Genomic DNA, 24751 nt, shown 5'->3' with positions numbered 1-24751 from the left:
TTCTGACCACTGGTAGTGGTAGTCTTTACTATGACAAATGGATATGGGATTGAAAGGCTACCCTAACTGCCAGTAGCCTTCCCTAAAAATAGAGCTCTACTGTCTTCAAAAATGGCTCAACAGAAAATGGTCGTTGTGAGCAGCTATTAGAAGGGTGACTATTCAAGCTGTGTCTGTTTAGTGCGGTGAGCGTGGCCTTCAAGCTTAATGTGCTATTGGACTGCCTTTCTATATGGCTGAGTAAAAAGCACAGCATTCTCTTTCTCCTAAAATGCCAGTCCAGCTGTTTGTGAGCATTTCTTCTGACAGGAATTCCACCGGCAACTTTCATTCATTCTTGCTTGCGGATGTTGTTATTCCCGCTTTACAAACCAGGAATCGAGGCTCCAAGGTTAAGTACTTGACAGAGTCAAGGCAGCACCAAACTCACATTGCTTTGGCTCCAGAGCCTGTATTTTCCACCATACAACCTGTTTCTTGGCGACGGAGATCCTTTCCCACTGAATTAAACTCAGCTTTGAGGGAAGCCAGGGATTCCAGTAATAGGAACTTTCTAGAAAGACCCAATTCTTACCAAAGGCAGGTTTCGTGTCTTTTGCCATTCTTCCCAGAGAGACATTGAAAATGATCACTGTTGTCAGTGACCAGACCGGTTACCTGGGTTCACTCAAAAGCTCAAAGTACTATAAGTATGCAAATACTAGAATGCTATTTCCTCACAGCTGGCGACAAGAAGATGGTAGGGGCTCTCTGTTGATCACTTCAGCCCAAAGATGTTGCTTTGAAGAAAGTACAATAAAACATATGAAAATAGTTATGTTGGGGAAAAAGAAAATAGGGAAAGAAAATAGGCATGACTAACACGCAGTTTGTTTGGTATCAGATTAGGGTGAGGTGGTTTAACAAATGCTGTGGTTTCCTTATGAGAGGACTCCTGCCACTTAGGAGCAGCTGGCATACTAGATGTTATACCTGGAATGCCAGAGTCCCCAAAAGGAACAGCGTTTATGTGGAGCTGACTCCTGACTCTTGAAAGGGGAGCCTGGGTGAGTACGCAATGCATGTTCCCTTTTATCAGCAACCATGTCAGGAAGTGCTTCTGGGGTGGCAGATGGCTCAGGGCAAGTCCCTAAGAAGACATAGTTGTGGTAGGCTACTGACTCTTGCTGGAAGACCACAGGACATGTCTCAGGTGCCACAATTCACAGGTGTCACAGGTGCCGCGGGTGTCACATGTGAAGATGCCACATTTGTGGGACATAGATGGAGTTCAGTATGTGTTGCATTGTGTCATTTCCCCAGGGGCAAGAAGTCATCTTGGATGATGTGACCATGCCTCTCACTTGGCCTCCTGCAGGATGAGTAGACTGTGTTTCTGAGGACAGTCTGCTGGTTAGGATACTCACACCCAGACAAATGCCTGACATTTAGAGGTCCAAGAGAGCCAGGTGCCTGGTATTCCACTATGAAGGGAAAGAGCCTGAAATAGGAATCAGGAGACCTGACTTCTAGTCCTTGCTCTGCCCCCAATTTGCTATGTAACCTTTGATATGTCATATAATCTCTCGAACATCAGTTTCCTTAATTTGTATAACCAGAGAGTTGAAAAATAATCCCTAAAGTCACTTGAAAAGTGTAATTCCAAGACATCAGAAATAATTTTTGAAATTGAATGAAAAACATCTTACCTGACTTGCCGGTTCTAGAAAGATTTTTGCAAAAGTGAGTGAAAAGTAAGAGATGATTTGCAAATGTGTAACCTGGGAATCAGAATCGGAGAAGGCCTGAGAGTGGAGACAGGTGACAATTTTTGAGGTATTCTATATTTTTATTCACCTATCCATTTTTTCCCCCTGTTAAGAACTATCTCTAAGTCTTCACTTCACGCACAAAGCTTTTCCCACAGCCCTGGCTTATTCTGATCTGTTTCCTTCCTGGCCACTCATGGAGCATGGTGTCTTTCTCAGGCCTCAGACACAGCATTTGTTCTCCTTGCATTGCTCTCTGTTTGTTTGATGGAACGGTCACCTCTGAGCTGGAGGATAAGTCCCATGATGGTAGAGAGGAAGGCCTGGCATATATTTAATCATCTCCCTGCTCTACACAGAGCTTTGTCAGTGACAATAACCCATGGAGGACTGAGCACAAGGCCAGTCACCGGGAATCATTAAAGTAAAAACTAATCACTTCGTCAAATTCATTGTTCTGGTTACTTTATCTTTGAATAAGCGGAATGGGCAAATAATTAGAGGAATGGGAAGGTGAGTGCCAAGGTTTCAGTGGTGTAGAAAAGCTTGGAAACCAAGATAGGCAGTGCCAAGGGCCTAGTAAAACCCGATTCCCAAGGATGAGCTAGGAAACACATTGAAATCATTTCACTGTGACCCTATAGCAATCAGATGGTCAGTTTAACTTTCCAACTTGGTACCTTTGCTTGATCATAGGGTTCAAAACTATTAATTGAGACTATAAGCACTAATGTTTCCTAGAAAGTTTAGAATTTAGGAGTTACATTTTATTTAGAAATATTTTCTCCTGGTGAAAAATTCCTCCTCTTCCCCATTGTGCTTGATGGGGACCCGGGGCTCCTTTGGTTTGCCTGGGGAGGGTGTCAGCATTTGATCTGTTCAAGCCAGTCCTGCTTGGGCTCATAAAGTGCTTAATTAAGGTGTGACTGTGCTTTGGTGGTAAAGCCTAATCTTTAATGGAACCAGAGTGGGGTCACTTTATTTAAAGCCACAATTCTCACCAAAGACCTCATTATGCAACTAACACACATGCAGGCTTTTTCTTCCCAGTGGAATGCAGAGGTTTTCTCGGGTGCTAACTCACATGCAGAGCCACAATTGGACATGAGTGAGGCTGACCACTACTCAAACCCCAAGTTTGTAGGGTCTGTTGAGCGAGTCTATCTAACCACATCACTGTGTCAGCCCAGTTGATGGCAAAGGGTTTTGAGCACACCCTGGGAGCAGGGCCTAGGACAGGTGTGAGGGACAGACCTATATGTCTATGTGAGCCAACTGAAGGGAAGCAGGGAGGGGAAGAGTTGGGCTTTTGTAAGCTTTGAAATAAAAGGAAGGATATCATCTCGTTTGGGCTTCATCTTAGACAGACGGTAACTTTCAAATCTCAACTTCTTTCTTATCAGCAGAAAAAAATCATGAGTTGGATATGATGCTATGTGACTCTCTTGGGGTTACTATTATTCCCTATATGAGTTAATGATTGCTTTTGGCTGCCAGTAGAGACAAGAAGAAAAAGTGGCTTAAATAAATTAACTTTTGTATTCTCCTATGAAAGAAATCCAGAGGCGGGTACCCAAGGCTGGTGGGACAGCTGGTATGATAGGATTTTAGGAGACTTCTATATTTCTGATCCACCATCCTTAGCTTGTGACTTCACTCCTCAAGGAAGTTCATGGGCACATGATGACTGCTGGAACTCCAGTCCTCATGTCTATGTTCCCAGGAAGGAAGAGAGGAAGGGAAAAGGTAGAAGGGCACAATTGCTGCTGTATCAGCTCTCATGGAAACCCCATCCAACCTATTCTACTTACATCTCATTGGATACTCAAAGTCACAAAGGGGGCTTGGAAATATAGTCTTTTAGTGCTATCCTTTTCAGCCTGAATAAAAGCAAGATTTGATTCTGTTGCAAAGAAAGAAGGGGAACATGAATATTGCAAGGTAGCTGGCAGTCCCTGCCACCTTCTCCTACCTCAGTGCTCCCCATTTCTCATCCTTGACAAACAATCTCTTAGTCCCCCTCTTCCTTTTCCCATCTCCGGATGGTGGGGCTCCAAAGCTGGTTAGCGGGGGTTGAGAGAACTCACAGACAATATAGTAGCTGACTGTCTGTGAGTCCTTAGTATGTTCCAGACATTGTCATAGAAGCTTTCCATGCCGTGCAGAGGAGTGACAGATCTCCTGCCCTGGTCAGGGGTACCAGGAGGCCCAGGGTAGTTTCCCCAGTGAAATGTCACCCAGCAGTAGTCTAACAGAGAAGCCAAGGCAGCCTGGCTTGCTGGCGAATATGGGGCTCTGGCATCAACTGAGAAGCTTAGAATTCTTGCTCCACTTGCTAAGCAAGTAATTGAATCTTTCTTTGCCTCAATTTTCCCATCAGTAAAGTGGGGATAATGATAGTACTGGCTTCTAGGCGTATATTATTTTCCTGCGGCTGCTGTAACAAATTACCACAAGCTGGAAGGCTTAAAACAACCGAAATTTATTCTCTCCCAGTTCTGGAGGCCAGAAATCTGAAGCAAAGGTGTGGGCAGGGCCATGCTCCCTCTGGACGCTCTAAGAGAGAATCCATTCATCGCCCAGTCCAGTTTCTCATGGCTGCTGGCAATCCTTGGCTTGTGGTGGCATCACTCCACTCTCTGCTTCCATTTTCATATCACCTCCTCTGTGTGTGTCGAATCTCCCCCTTATAAGAACACTTTCGGTGGCATTTAGGATCCACTTAGATAATCCAATCATCTCAAAATCCTTAACCACATCTGCAAAGACCCTTTTTTAAAATAAGGGGGGATGTGTTGGGCTGGCCCTGTGGCCGAGCAGTTAAGTTCGTGCTCTCCGCTTTGGTGGCCCAGGGTTTCACCAGCTGGATCCTGGGTGCAGATATGGCACCACTCATCGGGCCATGCTCAGGCAGTGTCCCACATAGCAGAGCCAGAAGGACCTACAACTAGAATACACAACTATGGACTGGGGGACTTTGGGGAGAAGGAAAAAAAAAAAAAGAAGATGGGCAACAGATGTTAGCTCAGGTGCCAATCTTTAAAAAAAAAGAGGGGGATGTGGACTTATCTTTGGAAGCCATTATCAGCCTGCCCTGGGGGTATCAGGAGGCTCAAATGACAGGAGATTTGTCAGCGCTCAGATGTGGTGCCTGGCACTGGGTTAGCCCTCAGAAATGTTAGTCATCGCAGTAGCTCTCCTATCTTGACGGTTCTCTGGAGGGCAGGAGCACTGTGGGAAACAGAACTCGAAGGGTCACATTTTCCTCTTTTCTAATTAGAGCTTCGCCAGAAATGATCATTCCTCCCACTGATGGAGCTCTCACTCTCCCAGACGCTCTGCGTGGGTCTCCACATCTCGTCTCCTTTACTCCTCACCATGGCTCTATCATGGTCATTGGTTTACAGAGGAAGAAACTGGGGTTCACAGAACTTAAGTCACTTCCCCAAGATCTCACAACCTCAAGTGGGGGAGTTGGGATTCAAGCTCATTCTCTTTTCCCTTTATCATGTGAATTTGTTTTTAATATGCCTTGTGTGTGTTCTGAGGGACTTCCGTGGAAATGAATTGTGAGAAGGAAGAATTCAAGATTTAGGTGGTGCCGGGGGACACAGGATGACAGGATGTGTACAGGACCACACTGCATGGATGGGATGGTTTTAAAATTATTAATCTAATTAAGGAAGGCTTGGCTTTACTCGAATTGCAACATATCACCATTTCCATCCTTCTTTTTGCCAAGTGGCACTTGTCCCAATTTACTCCTGTTTTCTCCTCTGTGAACAATGTCCCATCTCAAGCTCAGACAACAATGTTGCTTGTCCTTATTGTGACTATAATGATCTCACACGTCTTCTCTGACCACACCCTCTGCTGATGTTACTTCTCAGTTTCTCTTCACCCCATTCCCCCACCCCCACAACACTCTCAGTCATTCAGGCTATATATGATGTAGTTGCCACTTAATATAGAAAACCAAGTGTTGCTATTCATTCTCCAATGCATATGTTTTGTTTCCCAACCAGGTGGTAAATCTCTTGAGTGAAGGACCTCAGACTCATACATCTTGGCCCCAGGTTCGAGATTAATGTCTCATGTACAGTAGAGGTTCAAGAGTTGCTCAATGGTCGAATGGATGGGAAAAATATCCCACTAAAAGATCCAGCTTGTCTGGGACGGTGGTGCTGGTGAGGTGCACACCCCTTATGAGCTATGACCTCCTCAGAATCTAACCTGGAAATCCATCTCTGCACTGGTTAGATGACCCCACAGGCATGTTACTCTTGCCTGCTTTTGGAAGGTATCTCCCTTCACAGTACTGGCCTTGGTCTTGGCAATGTGAATGTATTATATCCTCCCTTTGGTTTTTAAAGCAGTTGCTAATGTGAAGCTTCCCAGCCCAAACGGATTCCTTCACAGCAGGAAATAGATATCTCCTTAGCTTGAGTCAAAATGTCAGAATGTAGGTTGGGAATGAACCTGAGGGGCAGTGATGGCTTAGTCCGTCACAGTGGGGCTGTCCTAGAGCTACACTAAATAATATACAACCCACCATGGCAGCCATTCCAATGAGTGCCCTTTACTAAATTGGAGGTGCTTCCTGTGAATGGCTCCCTTTACATTACCCCCTTGCTTTGTTTCTTGGGCAAAATTAGCACCTTCTAGAACTCATAGGATCTGGAGCTTCTGTCCTACTGTTACAAATGCACAATTTGTTCTTAGGGATGGTTGGCTGCCTAGACACTAAAAAGACTACTTTTTGTTACTCCCAACCCTCCCTACCTTTCTACTTTCAATAGTCCCTGTGGTTTCAAATAGTTTCCATGGTTTTTGTGCTAAGTACTACAGAAATGTGATTTCCAAACCTGCGTGAACATCAGAATTATATTAGTCAGAATAGGGCAGGTTGTGCTGTAGTGACAAACAATCCCCAAATCTCAGGGGATTAACACCACAGAGGTGTATTTCTCACACGCTTGGGTTCACAGAGGACCACATGACTCCAGGACAACTGACCTCCATGAGGAAACTGGCAACCAGGCTGCTTGGATCTTGAGGCCTCACTATCTTTACTTGAGGCTTCCCCTGCAGCAGAGGAAGTGAGAGGGTCTTGCAATGGGCATTTAAATGCCCTGGCCCAGAAATACCACATGTCATTTCCACTCAAAGCCCACCTGCCAAAATCCCATGGCTCCACCTAATTGTAAAAGCTCTTTGCTCTCCCCTTCTGCTGGGAGGAAAGATGAATCAGAATGGGCAAGCACCAGAAAGCTCTGCCATAAGAATTATTTGGTGAGCTCAGGAAAAATATAGATGCCACGGCCCTGACATCAGAAAGTCTGATTCAATTGCCCTGAAATGAGACCTGGGGACCTAAAGTTTTGGCAAATGTCCCAGATAATTCTGATACAGTTGGCACTTAGGTAGACATTTGGAAACCACTGCTTTACAGTGGGGGCATTTCTAATCCCCCATTGGGGTGTCTTGTGGCTGTTTAGGTGATAAGACTGACACACGTCCAGGAATGTGCAAAACAAGTCAATACATAACTCAGTGCTAAAATATGCAGCATATGCAATAAGTGCTATAGGAATTCAGGGAACACCTCCCCTCCCTCTGATATGCTCTCCTCTTGTTTGGGTGGCTCTACCAGACAACGTATGGTAAAGAGCTCTTGCTCAGTATACATTTGCGTGTGTGTGTGTGTGCTGGGAACCCAGAGTAAAGAGGCGAGGAGGGTCAGATGTCCATCTTTCCTTGCAGAGTCTGTTGGAACAACAAGGCCCTATGAATAACATCATAATAGCTTTTTACACAGCAGGCTTAACCTGGAGGGGATATCAGAGATTCTGAATCTAATTCTTGCTCTGTCATTGCCTTACTGTGTGACCCAGTGTCAGCTATAAAGCCAGGCAACTCTGCCTACTCCGAGGCTAATTAGCCAGCCTGAGGCTGACTCAGTTTGGAAGAGCTGCTTCTTCTCCTCCTTCTCCTTCTGAACAGCCTGTTCAGTGAGGGCTTGTGTTCAGCTGCTGGTTAACAGAAACTTGAAAAACCCGGGCTAAAATATATTTTTTGGCTTACAAAGAAGAGATCCAGAGGTTGGCAATCTTCATGGTCCCAGGTTCCCTTTGGTTTTCCACTTGATCACCTCTAGGGTGTGACCTTCTGCCTCATTCTCTCCAGATGGTTGCTGAAGCTCCAGTCATCATATCTCCATTTCAGGCGTGAATACGGGGAAGAGCAAAGGACAAAAAGGATCTTTGCCAATTGAGTCCAGAGAAGTACCAATGAGTGACATGTGTTTACATCTCATTGGCTAGAACTATGTTGTATGACCATGCAAGCTGCAAGTGAGGCTGGGAAACATAAGAGCCTCTATCATAAAACCCCATGTCAGGCATCCAAGCTTTTTATCCCATTCCCCTGCACAGTGAAATATAGGCGTCTGCCTTGTGGAGTAGAAGACGGTGAGCTCTTGCTCCTGGGCAGATACACGCAGGCTCGGTGGATAAACAGAGGCAGAAGACCGAGGGTACAAAGACCCGAGTGTGCCAATCCTGATGCCTTGGAGAGTGGGCTTGTCAAGCCAGAGTGTGAGCAGGGATTCTCTTCCCTCCAAAAGGGCGCAGGCACTGTGCTTCTTGCTCAGGATGCCAATCCTCCTGTGGAAGGGAACTTACTCTAACAACACATGTCACAGTGGCAGCTTTGTTTTCAGAAGTAGAAGGCACATGAGAAGAGAAATTTGGCCTTTCAGTAGCCAAACAGCCTGTAACCTCTTTTCTCAATGAAACGTGAGCTTGTTTTTATTGTGAAGGTGAATACAAAGGTACAGAGTAAAACACGCCCACATTATGGAAGAGGGTGAGTGAAAGTAAACTTCTCGTCCCTTCTCTCTCCTGCCAGTGACTTCAGTCCCATGGCCCAGAGGCTACACTTTCATGTGTCCCCTGACCACTTTCCAGATGTTTTCTTTGCATAAACGTATATGTATATTGCTTAAAAACACACCAATGGGATCGTACTTTGCATGCTGCTCTGCAATTTGTCTTTTGCATTTGGTATCTTGGTGATCACACCATATTACCACCTGTAGAACCAGCTTATTCTTTTGTATGGCCATGTGTTACGAATGTGCCATAATTTATTTACCTGTCACCAGTTGAAGAACATTTCGGTCTTTCGAAGCTTTTGCTACCAAAATCATTGTAATCCTCTGACCCTTTTGTTAGGATTCCTGTCTTGTTGGGCCCATTCTCTGGTTTGGAAGCTGAATTTGGCGGCTGGTGGGGAGAGTCTTGCTGCCCCTGGGAGGACTGCCCATGTGATGCCTGGGATGCTGGTCTTTCTCTGGTCAGGCCCGTCCCTGGATCCTCCTTAAGGGGCCTGAATCCATGGCTTCCTCCTTTGTCCCAGGCCCTGCCCGTCCTCCCCAATGACTCCACACCCAGGGCAGGGCAGGGCAGGGTTGATACGTGTGGGTGTCTGGGCAGGTAGTAATCTGGTGCTCTGGGCGGATAAATAATATGAGGCTCCTTCAATTGATATTTGCGAAAATACTTGTTCAACTCTTATTTGAAGGAAAGGCTGAGTGCCAGGGAGAGGAGAAGATGGCTTGCTGGTGGCAGTTTTTTACCCTGCCCTTGGTCGCAAGAAGAAGGAGTCCACCCTACATTTCACTGGACCAATCCTCCTTGGGAGGGATTTCAGTGACCACCTGTTATTACTAGAGCACATCCCCTGGGGTCTCCACCTTCCACCTCCCAAACCCCATCTCAAGCAGCTGATCCTTTCCAACCACATACAATACTCACCCTAGAGAAGTTCTGGAAGTTGTCATTTTCTCCACCTTCAATGTCATTTCTGGTGAATTTTGTCCCTCCAGGGATGCCTCCAGCTCCCCAGTGATGTCTCAGTGCCCTTTAGAGCTGAGGCCCAGCAGCAACACCTCTTAATCTGGATCAACTGAGGACCCTTGGAAACTCTCCTGCCTCCGAGGCCAAGGCCAGTCTCATTAAAAGGGGCTTCACTGCTGATGGGTTTGACCATGGCCTGTGATCATGTTAGGTTGTCTAGGGAGGGCGGGATGCCTCAGTTGGTTAGAGCAAGGAAGTAACAAGGTTGTGAAGAAACCACTTTCTAACTTGACATCAAAATCATGCTATGTTCTGATTAAATGCTTTCTTTTTAATTTTGTTGTGGTTTAAGTTTCAGTTTATAAATTACCAAAAGGCAAGGTGGCTGTAACCCTATTTGTCAGCAGGTCCATGGGAGAAAGAAAACAGTCTTTGGAAGGCAGGTCCAGCAAACCAAAACTCATAAGGTCACATGTTGGATTTCTGAAAAGATGTTCACTGGATTTGTGAACAAATGCTGGACCCAGGCATCATTGGATATAATGCCTTCTGTGTTTTGGCTACAAAGGGGAGCTGGCAAATGAACATGACTAGATCATTCTCTAACCACTGCTGCTATGGGAAAGCAACTCAGTGTACATTCTGCCAGTAGTGATATTATTATGGCTTCTAGTTGTAGAGAAGGCCACACTCAAAGACCCTGGAGAACCGTGCTACCTGGCTGTCTGCGTAGAGCAGAGAGAGCAGCTACGTACTGAGTATGTCCCCAGAGCCATGTCCACAGTAGACATCTTGAGGGGATCATGGCATTCTTTCCCTGTGATTCAACTCAATCTTGACTTCTTTCCTAAGCAATCACTACCAATCAATCAGATCTGGTGCATGAGTTACAACCTATTTGCCATCCTGGGCCTAGAGGATATTCAAAGTCAAATATAATACCATACACCTTTCTGCAAATGTAGCCTGTAAAACTATCCCACTTTTCAAATGCCAATCTGGGGGCTAATTCAAGGTTTTTTAAATTCTAAGCTGTTAAGCTCCAACTCTTCTAGGCAATTGCTAAGCATTATAATGAAAAAGATATTTGAAGGATTTTTGTCTTCAATGAACTCACAAACCAGGGATATACATATCTTATTGTAACATATTTTGGCAAGTGTGTTATTAGTTCATGAACAGAGCACTGTTCTGCTCTAATGAGGTAAAGAGGAAGAGTTTGAACTGAACTCAAAGGATATTTGGCTGGTCAAGAATGAAAAAGACCACCCAGGCATAAGAAAAAGAATGTGTGGAATTCGTGGAATGCTGAGAGGACACAGTCTGTTCTGACAAGGGTGAGCATCAAACCGGACAGAAGCATGAGGACATGGGAGTTGGGCAAAAAGGGAAGGAATGAGGCTGGAGAAGAAAGCTGGGCCATTTGCACCAAAGATTTTTCCTGCTTTGACTTGAGGCTTTGGATTCTTCTAACTAGCTTGACCCAGGCACGCTCTCCTCTATCTCCTATTTTTACCTTCTGCTCCATGGCAGGATGGATGCCTGCCTACTCGACACGTTGATCTCTGACTCCATCATCCTGAAAAGTCTGCAGAGTGGGCAAAACTGCCATTCATACTAGAGACTGTGGGGGAGCTTTGTAGTAGGAACTGCTTAGAAGCTTGTATTTGAGTCACTGATATATGAACAGTTGATAATCTCTTCGAGTAAATGAACATGAAGACCTGAAAATATCTCTTCCTTAGCTTTTTGATCTATAGTGCTTAATGAAGTGCCGATCTTAACTAAGCGAACACAAAACCATTAGTTAATGCAGAGACTATCAGACCCAGTGTGGCTCCATCAACAAATGAATTCTCTGCTTGGGCCAGACCCAGAAAGAAGGAGAGGAGGAGCAGTGGGGAAAGATTTTGAATTAAAGACAGTGAAATTTCCCACATTGGCCAAAGAAAGACCCAGACCAGACTGGGCAAGCAGACACCACGTCTGGGCCACCGTGAGAGGGCGACTCAGCTAGGTTGTGGTCAGATCTCAAGGAAGAAAATTCCGCAAATCAGGTATGAAGTTAAACAGAGCCTTGGTCAGCTGTACAGGTGTCATGACTAGGTATTCAGGGTAGAAGCTTAGCAAGTGGCTTGGTCCAGTGAGCAGAAGCAGATGGGCAATATCATATGGTCAGGTATGATGGAGAGAAGTTAGGTGTGGGACCTGCCAAAACTCTCTTCCTGAAACAGATCTGGTCAAATTTCCCTGCCCAAGAATCTTTAGTGACTCTTAGTTGCAGATATAACTACATTCAAACGCCTTAACCCAGCATTCCCATTTTACTAGTTTCACTCCCGTCAAGTTTTCTGGCATAGAAAGCTGCTTGAGATTCGCTGAATTGACCTCTAATTTCCCCACCCTGAACATTTTACTCAAACTGTCCCTTCCACTTGGAGTGCCCATTATTTCTCCCTCTCTTCTAAATCCCCAGAGCATGGTGTTCTCTTACAATTCTTATTAGTCTCTTTCAAGTAGGCATCAATGTCTTTGTCCCTTCTTTTTGATCATAGACTTACTTATTCTGGGGTTGTGTCTTGTTCATATTTTTATCCAAAACAGCACCTAGCCCTGCACCTTGCATGCTTTAGGTCCTCAATCTTTACTTGTTGGAAGTCAGTAAAAAGGTTTTCAAGCTCATCTCAGGACTGAAATAGAGGAGATGTATGTAGGATTCACCAGGAGAGTTCTCAAAGGGGTCACGTGTGCTGACAGATGAAGACAGAGCCTATCACAGGGCAAGGAGGGTCTTCCCTTTGATCCCCATCCACAGTGGTCACAGAAGTCGTAAAGGGCTTGTCCTATCGTAGGGACACAGTCACACAGGGATATAAATTTTATATATTCTGGTCCAGGAAATACGTCTATCTCAGGAAGATCACTGCCCCTGGGTCTGTCTCTGGGTAGAATGAGAATGTGGCTCAGGTCTAGCTATAGGGTGAACTCCAACAAAGTTCTACGGGTTGATAGCTCTGCCTGTTCATGTCTGACGCTGGGGCCTGTGATAGGACAAGGCTCCTGAATCAGGGCATCTGCCTAGGCTTCTGACTCAGAAAGGAAGAGGAGGAATCAAAGTAGGTCAGGGAGGAACAGGTGCAGGGCACTCTGGAGGAACCTGGGAGATTGGAGTCGCCTCAAAACCCTTTGGGCCACCATGTCATAGAACAGATCTACAAGGGTTTTCTCCATCCAACTGGTCTACTCCTCCTAGAATTACTCTGACACTCACTGTGGACCTGAAATGAACAGAACTCCAAGAATCACTCATCCTGACCCAGAGTAAGCTTCCTGATTACTCTTAAATACCTTGGATTGCACCCTTTAGGAAAGGCTGGGATAGCTTTCTATTGGGAAGAATTGAGAAAGAGAACGGGGAAAAACACAAAGAGAAAAAGGTTGGAGGGTGGGAGTGCAAAAGAGTAGAAAAGAGAAGGTCTGAATGACATCTGGTAAGAGCTTAATACTTTTTTTGAAAGAATGAATTATTGGAAGTGAATAAAAGAGGATAGAAAATACAATAAATGGAAAAGAGAAAAATGAAAAGGAAAGTAGTGATAGAAGCAAGTAGTAGTTGATTAGAGGGAAGAAGTAAATAGTAAAATTTAAGAGATTAGAGGAACATACAACAACTCCCAAGCAGGCTCTCTCTTTCGGTTGGCCATATAGTTGCCAGAAGCTCTAGACTCACACGCCTGGTTCCAAGTGCGCAAGAAAGAGATCCTTTACAAGTCCTTAGAGTCCCCTAGATTAAACCAACCAGCCACCCTGTGGCTGTTCCTGAACCAATCACTGTGATCCAGGGTGGCTTGGTTGGGGGAGGAATAACACCAACTGGCCATGCCTGGATCACAAGCCCTTCCTGTCAACAACGTATGAAGCAACTTCATGTGCTGATAGGTTAGGCTGAGTCCCTTGCTCCATCTCTAGAGCTGGAGGTGGAGCCCCATCCAAAGCACATAGAATGAGAATGGGGAAAGTGTGCTCTTAGACCAAAGAATGGAGTGTGAGAGCTGAGTTGGCAAAACTCCAAGATGTCTGTTACACCAGCACTTTCCGTCTTCTTTGCTTGGGTAACTCCTCTTTGCTCTTTGAAACCATCTTAGGCATTATTTCCTCTTGGAAACCACAGAAGATTAGACGCCCCAGAACATAATCTGTGTGTTCATAACTCTCCCTTCTAGAATGAGAGCTCCTTCAAGGCTTTGCCTTTTTTCTATGTATCCTCAGGACTGAGTATGGGGCTTGACATAACTAAAGTTTGTTCAATAACCGAGAGATAATGCATGCATGCACATATATAGGAGTATGTGCCAGAGTGGGACTTCCCTCTCATCCCCAGAGAGAACACAGCTACATTGGGATGGCTGCGCCCAGGAGTAGTGAAGCTTTCTCTTAAGCAGAAGCCACTACTTCTGGGGTTGGAGCTAGGATTGGAGCCCCACACTAAGCATACAGTCTGAGAGTGGAGAACAGGGTTCCACCTCCCCAGGAGAAGGCCACCTCTGAAGTGGTGTCACCAGTGCTGCTATTGTCTCAGACCCCCAGACCATGGGACTGAGTCTCTCCCTCACCCTGGGGCCCCAGGAAGGCATCTGGTCACATCAAATCTTAGAATCCTGTCTTTTCACATCCATCCCTTTCTTTCTATTGTACCACCTCCTGCTGGTCTCCTGACAGCCCTCCTACCCCTTGCCTTTGCCTGACTCCTCTAAAACTTGCACACCAGTGCTATAAGAATAGTCCATAAACACCAATTATCATGTCACTCACTGTATGAAAAACCTCAGTGAGCCCTCAGTGCTTCTAAGATAAATTCTTCAACATGGAATTAAAGTTCATTGTCAGTCTTTCCCCAGATTTTACAGGTATCCAAATTCTCACTCCTCACCTTCCAGACCTGTGCCCACCCTATAACCCGCTTTCCCCTCCTTCCATGTGTACTTCTTCCTCTTTGCTCATGCTCTGTCCCTGCTTAGTGTCCTCATTTTTCCACTTGTTATCCAACCCGACTTCTCCTTAATTCGCTCATTTTTCACGAGGTGTTTTCTGACCTCTTTGACCCACAGCAATCTTCTCTGAATGAATATATTCCTATAAAAATCGAGCCTATATCCATTGTATCTACCACAGAATTGGCACTTACTTAATCATAGCTGATCTATGTGGTGCCTTGATTTTCCCACTGTTACAACACAAACTCTTCTGTATTCCTCCACAGCACCCAGCAAAGTGCTGGAATGCAGCAAGAGCATATTAAGTGTTTGTTAAATGAAAAAGTGAAGGGGAGTGTGTTGAATGAAAAGGGGCAAATGGACAGTATGACTAAATTTAGAGTATTTTGGCTTTGTTTTAGTTTGGTTGTGAATACTCTTTTTGCCTTTTGGCTTGTCGCTTAACTTTCTTAGCCTCAGTTTCCTCATCAGTAACTTAAGGAAAATCTTCTCTGCTCTGCAGAGGTCACAGGGTTATGGTGAACCCCAAACGAGAACTCATACGTGCAAGCACTTCATGAACTGTTAAGGTAAGCTATTTGGACTTCTCTTTTAATTTTAATTATAGAATATTTTTCTTCTTACTTTTAGACTTGCAACCTTATTTCTCGAAAGAGGGCCCAACAGGATAGGCAGTCTTTACAAAAAGGCTGTTTACAGACACTACACAGATGAGACCTACTCCACGGAGATCCCCAAACCTCCCTGGCTTGGATTCCTGGGCCCCATCTTGAGGGCTGAAGTGGGTGATGTGATCGTCATCCATTTAAAGAACTTTGCCTCCCGCCCTTACTCTCTGCACCCACATGGAGTCTTCTACAACAAAGATTCAGAAGGTAAATGTCAATCCTGTATTATCGGTGTCTTGTCTCTGTTTCCAGTGTAAGGCAGCTGTCAGTTACAGCGAAAGGGATTCTGAGAGCACAATGGTTATGCGTGTTCATTGTCTTCTCCCAGTCTCCTTCTCTCTCCATCTGTCCCCCCTCCTCTCTCTCGTCTTCCTTTTTTATTCCCTTCCTTCCTTCCTCCCTCCTTTCTCACTCTTTTTTATGTTAATACAGAACTGGGTTCTGGGCGCCCTTAGCACATGCCCCACCGCACCCCAGAAGCACACTAACGTCCTTCTTTGTCCATCAGTCATGACTGGGTGGCACACTGGATAAAGAGCAGCAGGCACCAACAGGTTCCAGTGTCCCATCACCAGTAACAGGCTTGGCTGTGGGGATCGTGTCTCAGTGTAAATTGATCCCAACTTCCCTGCTTACGGCTCCTGTCTTCAGTGCTTCCTTTCTGAAGGAAAATATAGTCTTCTTGTGTGTGCTTTAAGAGTTTCAATAGTATGGTTTCTTGAGTCTTCCCTACTGCTTTTAAAAAATTTTAAACAACATTCTTAGGCTTTTGAGACTAAAGTATTTTTCACATCCCCTGTTGCACTCTTGCTCATGACCAACAACCTGATCAAAAAATGTGCAGAGTGGGGCTGGCCTGGTAGTGCAGCAGTTAAGTTCACACGTTCCACTTTGACAGCCCCAGGGTTCGCTGGTTCGGATGCCGGGTGCAGACCTACACCTTCTCAAGCCATGCTGTGGCAGCTGTTCCATATATAAAGTAGAAGAAGATGGGCATGGATATTAGCTTAGGGCCAGTCTTCTTCTGCAAAAAAGAGGAGGATTCGTGGCAGATGTTAACTCAGGGCTAATCTTCCTCAGAAAAAAAAAAAAGAAAAAGAAAAAAAATGGGCAGAGGATATGAACAGACATTTTTCCAAAAAAGATATACAGGTTTATTCTTAACCTTCCTAGTTCTGCCAGAGGAACTCTGGGTAAAGTTTGGAGCAAAGGCCAGGTCCTTACTTCATGTGCTTTTGGGCCCCCAATTCACTTCTTCTCAGTGCTTTTAAAAGGTTTGCCTTCAATTATAAACCTTCCTTTGAACATCCAGTAGATGCCAGAGACTGACTGTGGGTCCCGGGAGTAAAAGATGAATGAATCAGAAGCTATCATTGAAAATCACTGACTCTAAGTGTAAGGGTTTGGTTCAGAGCTCTTAATTCTGTTCCACTAATCTATAAGCTGATCCTTGTACCAATGCCATACTGTCTTAATTACTGTGGATTTATGGTAAGTTTTGAAATTAGGTAGTATAAGTCTTCCAACTTTGTTCTTCTTTTCAAGACTTCTTAGCTATTCTGGGTCTTTGTATTTCCATATAAATTTTAGGTCAGCTTGTTCATTTTTACAAAAAAAAAAGCTAGTGGGATTTTGATGAAGATTGCATTGAGTTTACTCATCAATTGGGGGAAAATTGCCATCTACATTTTAAAGATGAATTGCCATCTTGACAATATTGAGTTTTCCAGTCCACGAACATGAAATTTAAGTCTTTGATTTCTCCCAACGATGTTTTAGTTTTTAGTGTACAAGACTTGCATTTCTTTTGTTAAATTTATCCCAAAGTATTTTATTCTTTCTAATGCTGTGAGAAATGGAATAGTTTTCTTAATTTCATTTTTTGAGTATTTGTTGTTAGTGTATTGAAATACAATCGATTTTTTGTATATTTATTTTGTATCCTCCCATCTTGTTAAATTTGTCTATTAGTAGACGTTTAGAAGGTTCCTTGGAATTTTCTACATACAGCTTCACATCGCTGTGAATAAAGACAGTTTTACTTCTTAATTACCAGTCTGTAAACCTTTAATTTTTTCCTTTGGCCTTACTGCACTGGCTGGAACCTTCAGGACAATATTTAATAATAGTGGTGAGAGCAGATATTCTTGCCTTGTTCCCAATATTAGGAAGAAAGCATTCGGTCTCCCTCCTATTAAACATGTCAGCCATGAGTTTTCTTAGGCATGCTTTATGAGGAAGTTCCCATCCATTCCTAGTTTGTTCAGAGCTTTTAATTTGATAAATACTGGATTTTGTTAATTACTTTTCTGCACCTGTTGAGATGATCATGTGAGTTTTCTTCCCTTTATTCTATTAATGTGTTATGTTACATTGATTTATTTTTTAATATTAAACCAATGTTGCAATCATAGCATAAATCCTATTTGGTCGTGGTATAATTCTCTAAATATGTTGCTGAAGTCAGTTTGCTAATATTTTATTAAGAATTTTTGTGTCTACATTCATGAGGAATATTAGTTTGTAGTTTTCTTTTCTTGTGATGTCTTTATCTGGCTTTGGTATCAAGCTAATATTTGCCTCATAGGATGAATTCAGAACTATTCCTTCCTCTATTTTCTGATGGATTTTGTAAAGGATTGGCATCTTTTCTTCTTTCAGTATTTGATAGGATTTATAAGTGAAACAATCTCAGCTTGTGTTTTTCTTTGAGGGAATATTTTTGATTGCTAGTTCCATTCCTTACATATTATAAGTCTATTCCAATTTTTAATTTATTCTTAAGTCAGTTTTGGTAATTTGCTTCTTTCTATGAATTTGTCAGTTTCATCTAAATTGTCTAATATTTTGGCATAAAATTGTTTATAATATTCCCTTATGATCCTTTTGATTTCTGTATGGTCAGGGTGATGCCCCATCTTTCATTCCTGGTTTGGTCATTTGTGCCCTCTCTCTTTCTTGGTCAGTCTAGATAAAGTTTTCTCACTAGAAACTTCTAAATAAAGTTTTGTTTATCTTTTTCAAAGAACCAACTTCTGGTTTCATCTACTTTATATTGTTTTTCTGTTTTCTCATTCATTGATTTCTGCTCCAGTCTTTATCATTTCCTTCTTTCTCCTTGCTTTAAATTTAGTTTCCTCTTCATTTTCTAGTTTCTTAAAGGAGAAGCTTATGTTATTGATTTGAAACTTTTCTTCCCTTTTTCATAAATGTTTAAAGCTTAAATTTCCTTTTATGTACTACTTTAGCTGTATACCATAAATTTTGGTATGTTTTTTCTCCATTTTTATGTGGTTCAAAATATTTTACAATTTATGTTTTGATTCTTTTTTTGACCTATGGGTTATTTAGATATGTATTATTTTATTTCAAAATATTTGTAGGATTTGCAAGATTTCTTTCTGTTCATGATATCAAATTGAACTCCATTGTGGTATGAGAATATACTTTGCATCTTATCAGTTGTTTTAAATTTATTGAGATTTATTTTATATGTAGCTTATTGTCTATCCTGAAGAATGTCCTATGTGCTCTTGTAAAGAAGGTATATTCTGCAGTCATTGAGTGGAATGTTCTAGAGATGTCAGGTTGAGTTGGTTGATAGTGTTGTTGAAGTCTCCTATATCCTTGCTGGTTTTCTGTCTAGTTGTCCTATCAGTTATTGAGAGAAGAGTATTGAAATCTCCAACAATTATTGTTGAGTTGTGTATTTCTCCTTCCAGTGAAGTCGACTTTTGCTTTGTGTGTTTTGAGACTCTTTTCTTAGATATGAATATATTTATAATTGTTATATCTTCCTGATACATTGACTCTTATCATTATAAAATACTTATCTTTGTCTCTAGCAATATTTCTTTCTTAAAGTCTATTTTGCCTGTTACTGAGAGTTACTTTAGCTCTCATATTGTTACTATTTGCGTTCTTTTGGTTTCAACCTATCTGTGTCTTTGAATCTAAGGTATAGACTGCTTATGGTTGGATGTTAGCTTTTGTTGTCCAGTTTGACAATCTCTGCATATTGATTGGGGTATTTAGAACATTCACATTTAATGTAATTATTGATTGGTTTGATATACATTTGTCATTTTGCTAATTATTTTCTATATGCCTTCTGTCTTTCTTGTTCCTCTGGTCCTCCTTTGCTGCCCTCTTTGTGGTTAAACAAATATTTTTTAGTGTACTATTTATATTCTTCTGTTGATTTTTTTAACTGTATACTTTTTAGTTATTTTCTTAATAGTTGGCCTAGAGATTGTAATATACATTTTAACTCATCACAATATACTTCACATTTTTACCAACTTAGTTCTGGTAAAACGTAGAAGCTTTGCTCCAATAAAGCTCCATCCTCTTCCCCCTCTTTTGAGCTATTATTGTCACATAGATTACATCTCTCTCTAACTAAACCCAACAATATGATGTTATACTTAGTACTTTATATTACCTTATGACTTTTAAAGAAATTAAAAGAAGAAAGGAAAAATATATTAACAGAGTCTTGTATATTAACTCACACATTTCCCATTTCTGGTGCTTTTCCTTTCTTCCTATAGATTCAAGTTACTCTCTGGTGTCATTTCCTGTTAGTCTGAAGGACTTCCTTTAGTATTCCTTATAAGACAGGTCTGCTAGCAACAAATTCGCTCAGTGTTTATGTAGGACATCTTTATCTTGCCTTCTTTTTTTGAGGGATAGTTTTGCTGGATATAGTTTTCTTCGTTGGCATTTTTTCCCTAGCACTTGAAGTAGGTCATCCCACTGTCTTCTCATCTCCAATATTCACATGAGAAGTCAACCATTAATTGTGTTGATGCTCCCTTGTATACAATGAGTATTTTTCTGTTCTGTTTTCAATGTTGCCTCTTTGCGTTTTTCTTTCAACAGTTTGACAATGTGTCTATGTGTAGATTCTTTGTGTTTACTCTATTTGTGGTTCATTATTCTTCTTTGATGTGTAATGTTTTTCACCAAATTTGGAAACTTTTCAGCCATTATTTCTTCATATATTTTTCTGCCCCTTTTTCTTTCTCCTCTCCTTTGGAAGACTACTATTACACATATACGAATACACTTAATATTGTCCCACAGGTCTCTGAGGTTCTGTTTATTTTCTTCAATTTTTTTCTGTCTTCTTCAGATGGGATAATTCTATGCTCTATCTTCCAGTTCACTAGTTCTTTCTTTTGCCATCTTGAATCTGTTGTCACGTCCCTCTAGAGGATGTTTTATTTCATTTTTTGTATTTTTCAATGCCCAAACTCCAACTTGGTTCTTTTTTGTAATTTCTATCTCCTTATTGAGATTCTCTATTTGTTGAATCATTTTGTTCTACTTTCCCTTAATTATTTAAACTGAATTTCTTTTAGTTGCTTGAACATATTTATACTAGCTGTTTTGAAGTCTTTGTCTGCTAAATTCTACATCTGGATACACTTAGAGATAGTTTCTATTGACTGCTTTTTTTCCTGAGTATGTATCACCCTTTCCTATTTCTTTGCCTGTCTCATTTTTTCGGATGTTTTTGTTGAACACTGGACATTATTGAGAATATATTGTAGCAATTCTGGATTTGGATTGCTGTCTCATCCAAGTTTGTTTTTGTTTGTTTGTTTGCTTTTTTGTTTAGTAACTTGCCTGGGCTAAATCTGTGAAATCTGTCTTCCCTATAGGTGTGGCCACTAAGGTTTCTGCTCTTTTTTTTTTCTTGCTTTTATTTTTAAGCCTGGCTGCTAGGGGTCACCTCTATATCTGCTTAGCTTAGAGGTCAGCAAATGACTGGACAGAGGTTATGCTTCAGCATCAGTAAGTCTTCTGTTCTCTGCCATTGGACCCACAGGTGGATAGGAAATACACTCAAAGTTCAGGCATTTTTTGTCTGCCTTGGCATTTATTTTTTGCTGGGCCCTTTGCCTCTCCTCTTTGCTTGCACACAGTGTCAAGTTTATCCAGGAGTATGAGAACAACTAATGTTCAGCAATTATACCATATATATACACATACACACACACATATATATAATATTAAAAAATTAGGCAAATGCTATGAGTAAATAATAACTAACATTTATTGAATGCTTACTATATACCAGGCACCATGATAAATGTTTTATAGATATTATGTCATGTAAGCCTCAACAACTTTATGAGGAAGGGATTATAATTATCATCATCTTACAGATAAGGAGCTAACACTCGGAGAAGAGAAGGAAATCGCCTAAGTCGCATAGCTAGCAAGTGATGCAGATAGGATTTTATTCCATGCAGTCTCACTTCAGTGGCTGTGAATTAACCACTGGCTCTACTGCCCTTCTCTCTGAGTGAATGCATTTTAGAAAACTGACCTGGTCCAGGGAGTTCAAGATTTCCTGAGCCAGACCATGCTGGACCTTACAACCCATGTTCAGCACATTTGACTTTCATCCCAAGAGTGATGGGGAACCATGGAATCATTTTAAGTAGGGAGCAATATAATCAGATTTGAGATTTGAAAAGATAACTCTTGTTTTGACTTGGAAAATGGATTAGAGAGGCAAGAGATGCAGCAAACCAGCGAGGAAGTCACTGCAGAAGTCGAGTGATGAGAGATGATGTTGTTTGGGCTACAGTCATGATGGTGGAGATGGATATAAATGGATGAATTTGAGAAGAAGCAAGGACAGGACCTATGGTGCTTTGGAAATGGGGAGAGAGGAAGAGGAAGAAGATAAGATTGTTTCCTTAGTTTCTGGCTGTGACACTGAGTACTGGTGATGCCTTTCATGAGTCAGGAAGCAGTGGTTGAGGACCAGGTTTGGGAGAGGAGGGCCAGTGTTCTTTGGAAAAGATTGCTTTTGAGATCTTTTTGAGATTTACAAGTGGAGATGTCCAGTAGACATTAGGATATCAATGCAAAGTTCAGAGGTCAGGTCAGGCAGGAGATAAAAGTGGGAGTCTCTGACATGAAGCTGATGGTGCACTGCAGGGATGGGTACTATTAACCAGGGAGGGTGCTCTGGGCATGGAAGGAAGGGAGCCAGCATTATACCTTGAGGATTTCTGACACTGAATGGCAAATAGAGGAGAATGAACTGGAAAACTAAATTGAAAAAGAGTTTCCAGAGAGGACAGTGTGATGTCACAGGAGCTAAGCGAGGAGAACTTTTTAAGAGGGAGGAAAACGACAATAATATCAAATGTCTCTGAGAGGCTAGGTAACACAGGAATTTTTTAAATGCCTTTTGGATTTAATGAATGGTGGGTAGCACTCTGGATTTTCCCTATTCCTCTATCAGGTTAGATCAGTTATCAAATTAGAAAGGAGTGAAATACATTAGTTTAACTTTGAGTAAAAATGGTTTTGTCAAATACTTTTCAATGTTACAGTCTCACCTTATACTGAGAGATGAGGAAAGAAATTATTTTTAGAAAGAATAGTTTTGCACATTTGGAAACCATTCTTGAAAACATCAAAGACATAATTCATTATATTACTCAATAATTTGCATAAAATGGCTTTCTTGAAAATATTCTCTTAGAATTTAGTACCAGCAAAAAATTCCTCTTTTTTTTCTGTTGCCAATCTTCCTCCTTTTGCTTGAGGAAGATTGTTGCTAAGCTAATATCTGTGCCAATCTTCCTCTATTTTTGTTTTTTTTTTTTGTATGTGGGATGCCGCCACCACATGGCTTGATGAGTGGTGTGTAGGTCCACGCCCAGGATCCCAAACTGCGAACCCCAGGCCACCAAAGTGGAATGCACGAACTCAATCACTATGCCACCAGGCTGGCCTCAAAAAGTTCCTTTCTCTTAAGGAACTGATAAGATTCCTTTTATTAGAAACAGCATAAGCTAGTTATAAAAACATAATATATATTGTAAACCTCTATATATCAGTATGACCTAAATATAACCAGGAAAGTCAGAGCTACACTTAATACTGAAAGGGTCTAATTAATTAAATTCATCTCTTGCTTTCTTTGTATAGGTTTTGCTCTCTGACCTTACCTTTGAGTATTACACAGGATATCGGTTTAATTTGCAAAATGATTCCTATTCTTGTCAGAATAAAAGGAATTAAATGCCAGCATGCAAAAGAAAGTCTTACATAAACATATACATAAAAAGAAAGTATGTAAAAATAAGGTGAATAAATATGTAAAAATAGTCCATACATCATATCCCCAATAATTTGCGGGGAGTTATCATGGTGTAGTGGGAAGTCAGACACAACTAGACTGGAATCTGGCCCAGCCACCTGCTGGCAGTGTTACTTAATTTAATGTAAAAACGAATACTAATACCTACCATATGGGGTTGGCTTGAAGAGTGAGATAATAAACACGAAGTACCCACTATATGTATCACATAATAGGGGCTTAGCTGTTGTTTTTTCCTGGCATCCTTTTCCAAAAATTAAATTCTGTTTTCATGGTAGAATTTGTTAAAAAGACAATGTTATATATATATATATTTTTTTTTTTTTTTTGGAGGAAGATTAGCCCTCAGCTAACTACTGCCAGTCCTCCTCTTTTTGCTGAGGAAGCCTGGCTCTGAGCTAACATCCGTGCCCATCTTCCTCTAGTTTATACGTGGGACGCCTACCACAGCATGGCTGCCAAGCAGTGCCATGTCTGCACCCGGGATCCGAACGAGCGAACCCCGGGCCGCCGAGAAGCGGAACGTGCGAACTTAACCGCTGCGCCACCGGGCCGACCCCCGACGATGTTATATTTTTTAGTTATATCCTTCTTTGGCTTGCCTTGGCTATACTGGCTCTTGCTTTCTCATTTGGATTTGTATTCCTAAGGCCTAGCACGTTTGCTGGCATGTGGTCAACATCCAATACAGGTTTGTCGAATGAATTAGTAAACAAATGAAAGAATGGAGAATGAACTTGGGGTGAGTCCACATCCATCTCTCTCTCTGCCTCTCACCCTCCAGCTTCTTCTCAGTACCATCCAGCTCCTCCCAGTCCTTCAAGGCTCCTCAAATCCCAACTCTGTTTTGAAGCTTCTGATAATTATAACATATACACATTGGTCTCCCGCCTTATGCCCAGGTGGTGTTTGAACTGTTTTTGGCAGTGGACTTTCCTTAATTGAAAAGTCTTGTGCAATCGTAGTTGATAGAACAGAGGAAGGGAGTGCTCTGCCCATTCGCCCCTACTCCCTCTGCGGTAGACCCTCCACCTTGCACAGGCTCAAAATTACATTCAGCACATCACCTTACTTTATTCTCCAGTTGTCCCATGTGTTCATAATACATATTCCGGTTTGCCCAACAGAAGTCTAAGATCGCTGGTGGCAGGAGGAATGTCTTATTCTTCCTTCCTATCTCTCACGAGACCTCACACAGGCGCTGAGTCTGTAATAAGTGCCCCAGAAGTTCACTATTTCCACTGCTGCTTCTCCTTTCCTTCGTGAGTTGATGAGGAGTGAAGTGAATTGAAATCTCTCTGACTGGTACAGGAAGCCCATCAGAAGGGCTCTTTAAGGACATTTATTA

The 24751-nt window shown here is 42.1% G+C and overlaps 2 protein-coding genes across 4 annotated transcripts in view; both read left to right on the top strand.

Annotated features, from left to right (window-relative positions):
• HNRNPM (heterogeneous nuclear ribonucleoprotein M) overlaps positions 1 to 24751 on the top strand; it is a 359069-nt gene that overhangs the window by 55748 nt on the left and 278570 nt on the right. The gene's annotated exons all lie outside the window — the stretch shown is intronic.
• Positions 1 to 24751, top strand: part of HEPHL1 (hephaestin like 1) — a 77905-nt gene that overhangs the window by 1847 nt on the left and 51307 nt on the right. For all 3 annotated transcript variants that reach the window (XM_008525701.2, XM_070623817.1, XM_070623816.1), the window contains exon 2: positions 15232 to 15476. In XM_008525701.2, the coding sequence (XP_008523923.1) occupies positions 15232 to 15476 (245 nt within the window). The remainder of the gene's footprint in view (positions 1 to 15231; positions 15477 to 24751) is intronic.

This window comes from Equus przewalskii, chromosome 6 (genome assembly GCF_037783145.1).
Source record: "Equus przewalskii isolate Varuska chromosome 6, EquPr2, whole genome shotgun sequence".
NCBI lineage: Eukaryota > Metazoa > Chordata > Mammalia > Perissodactyla > Equidae > Equus > Equus przewalskii.
This window is presented reverse-complemented; position numbering and strand designations above follow the sequence as displayed.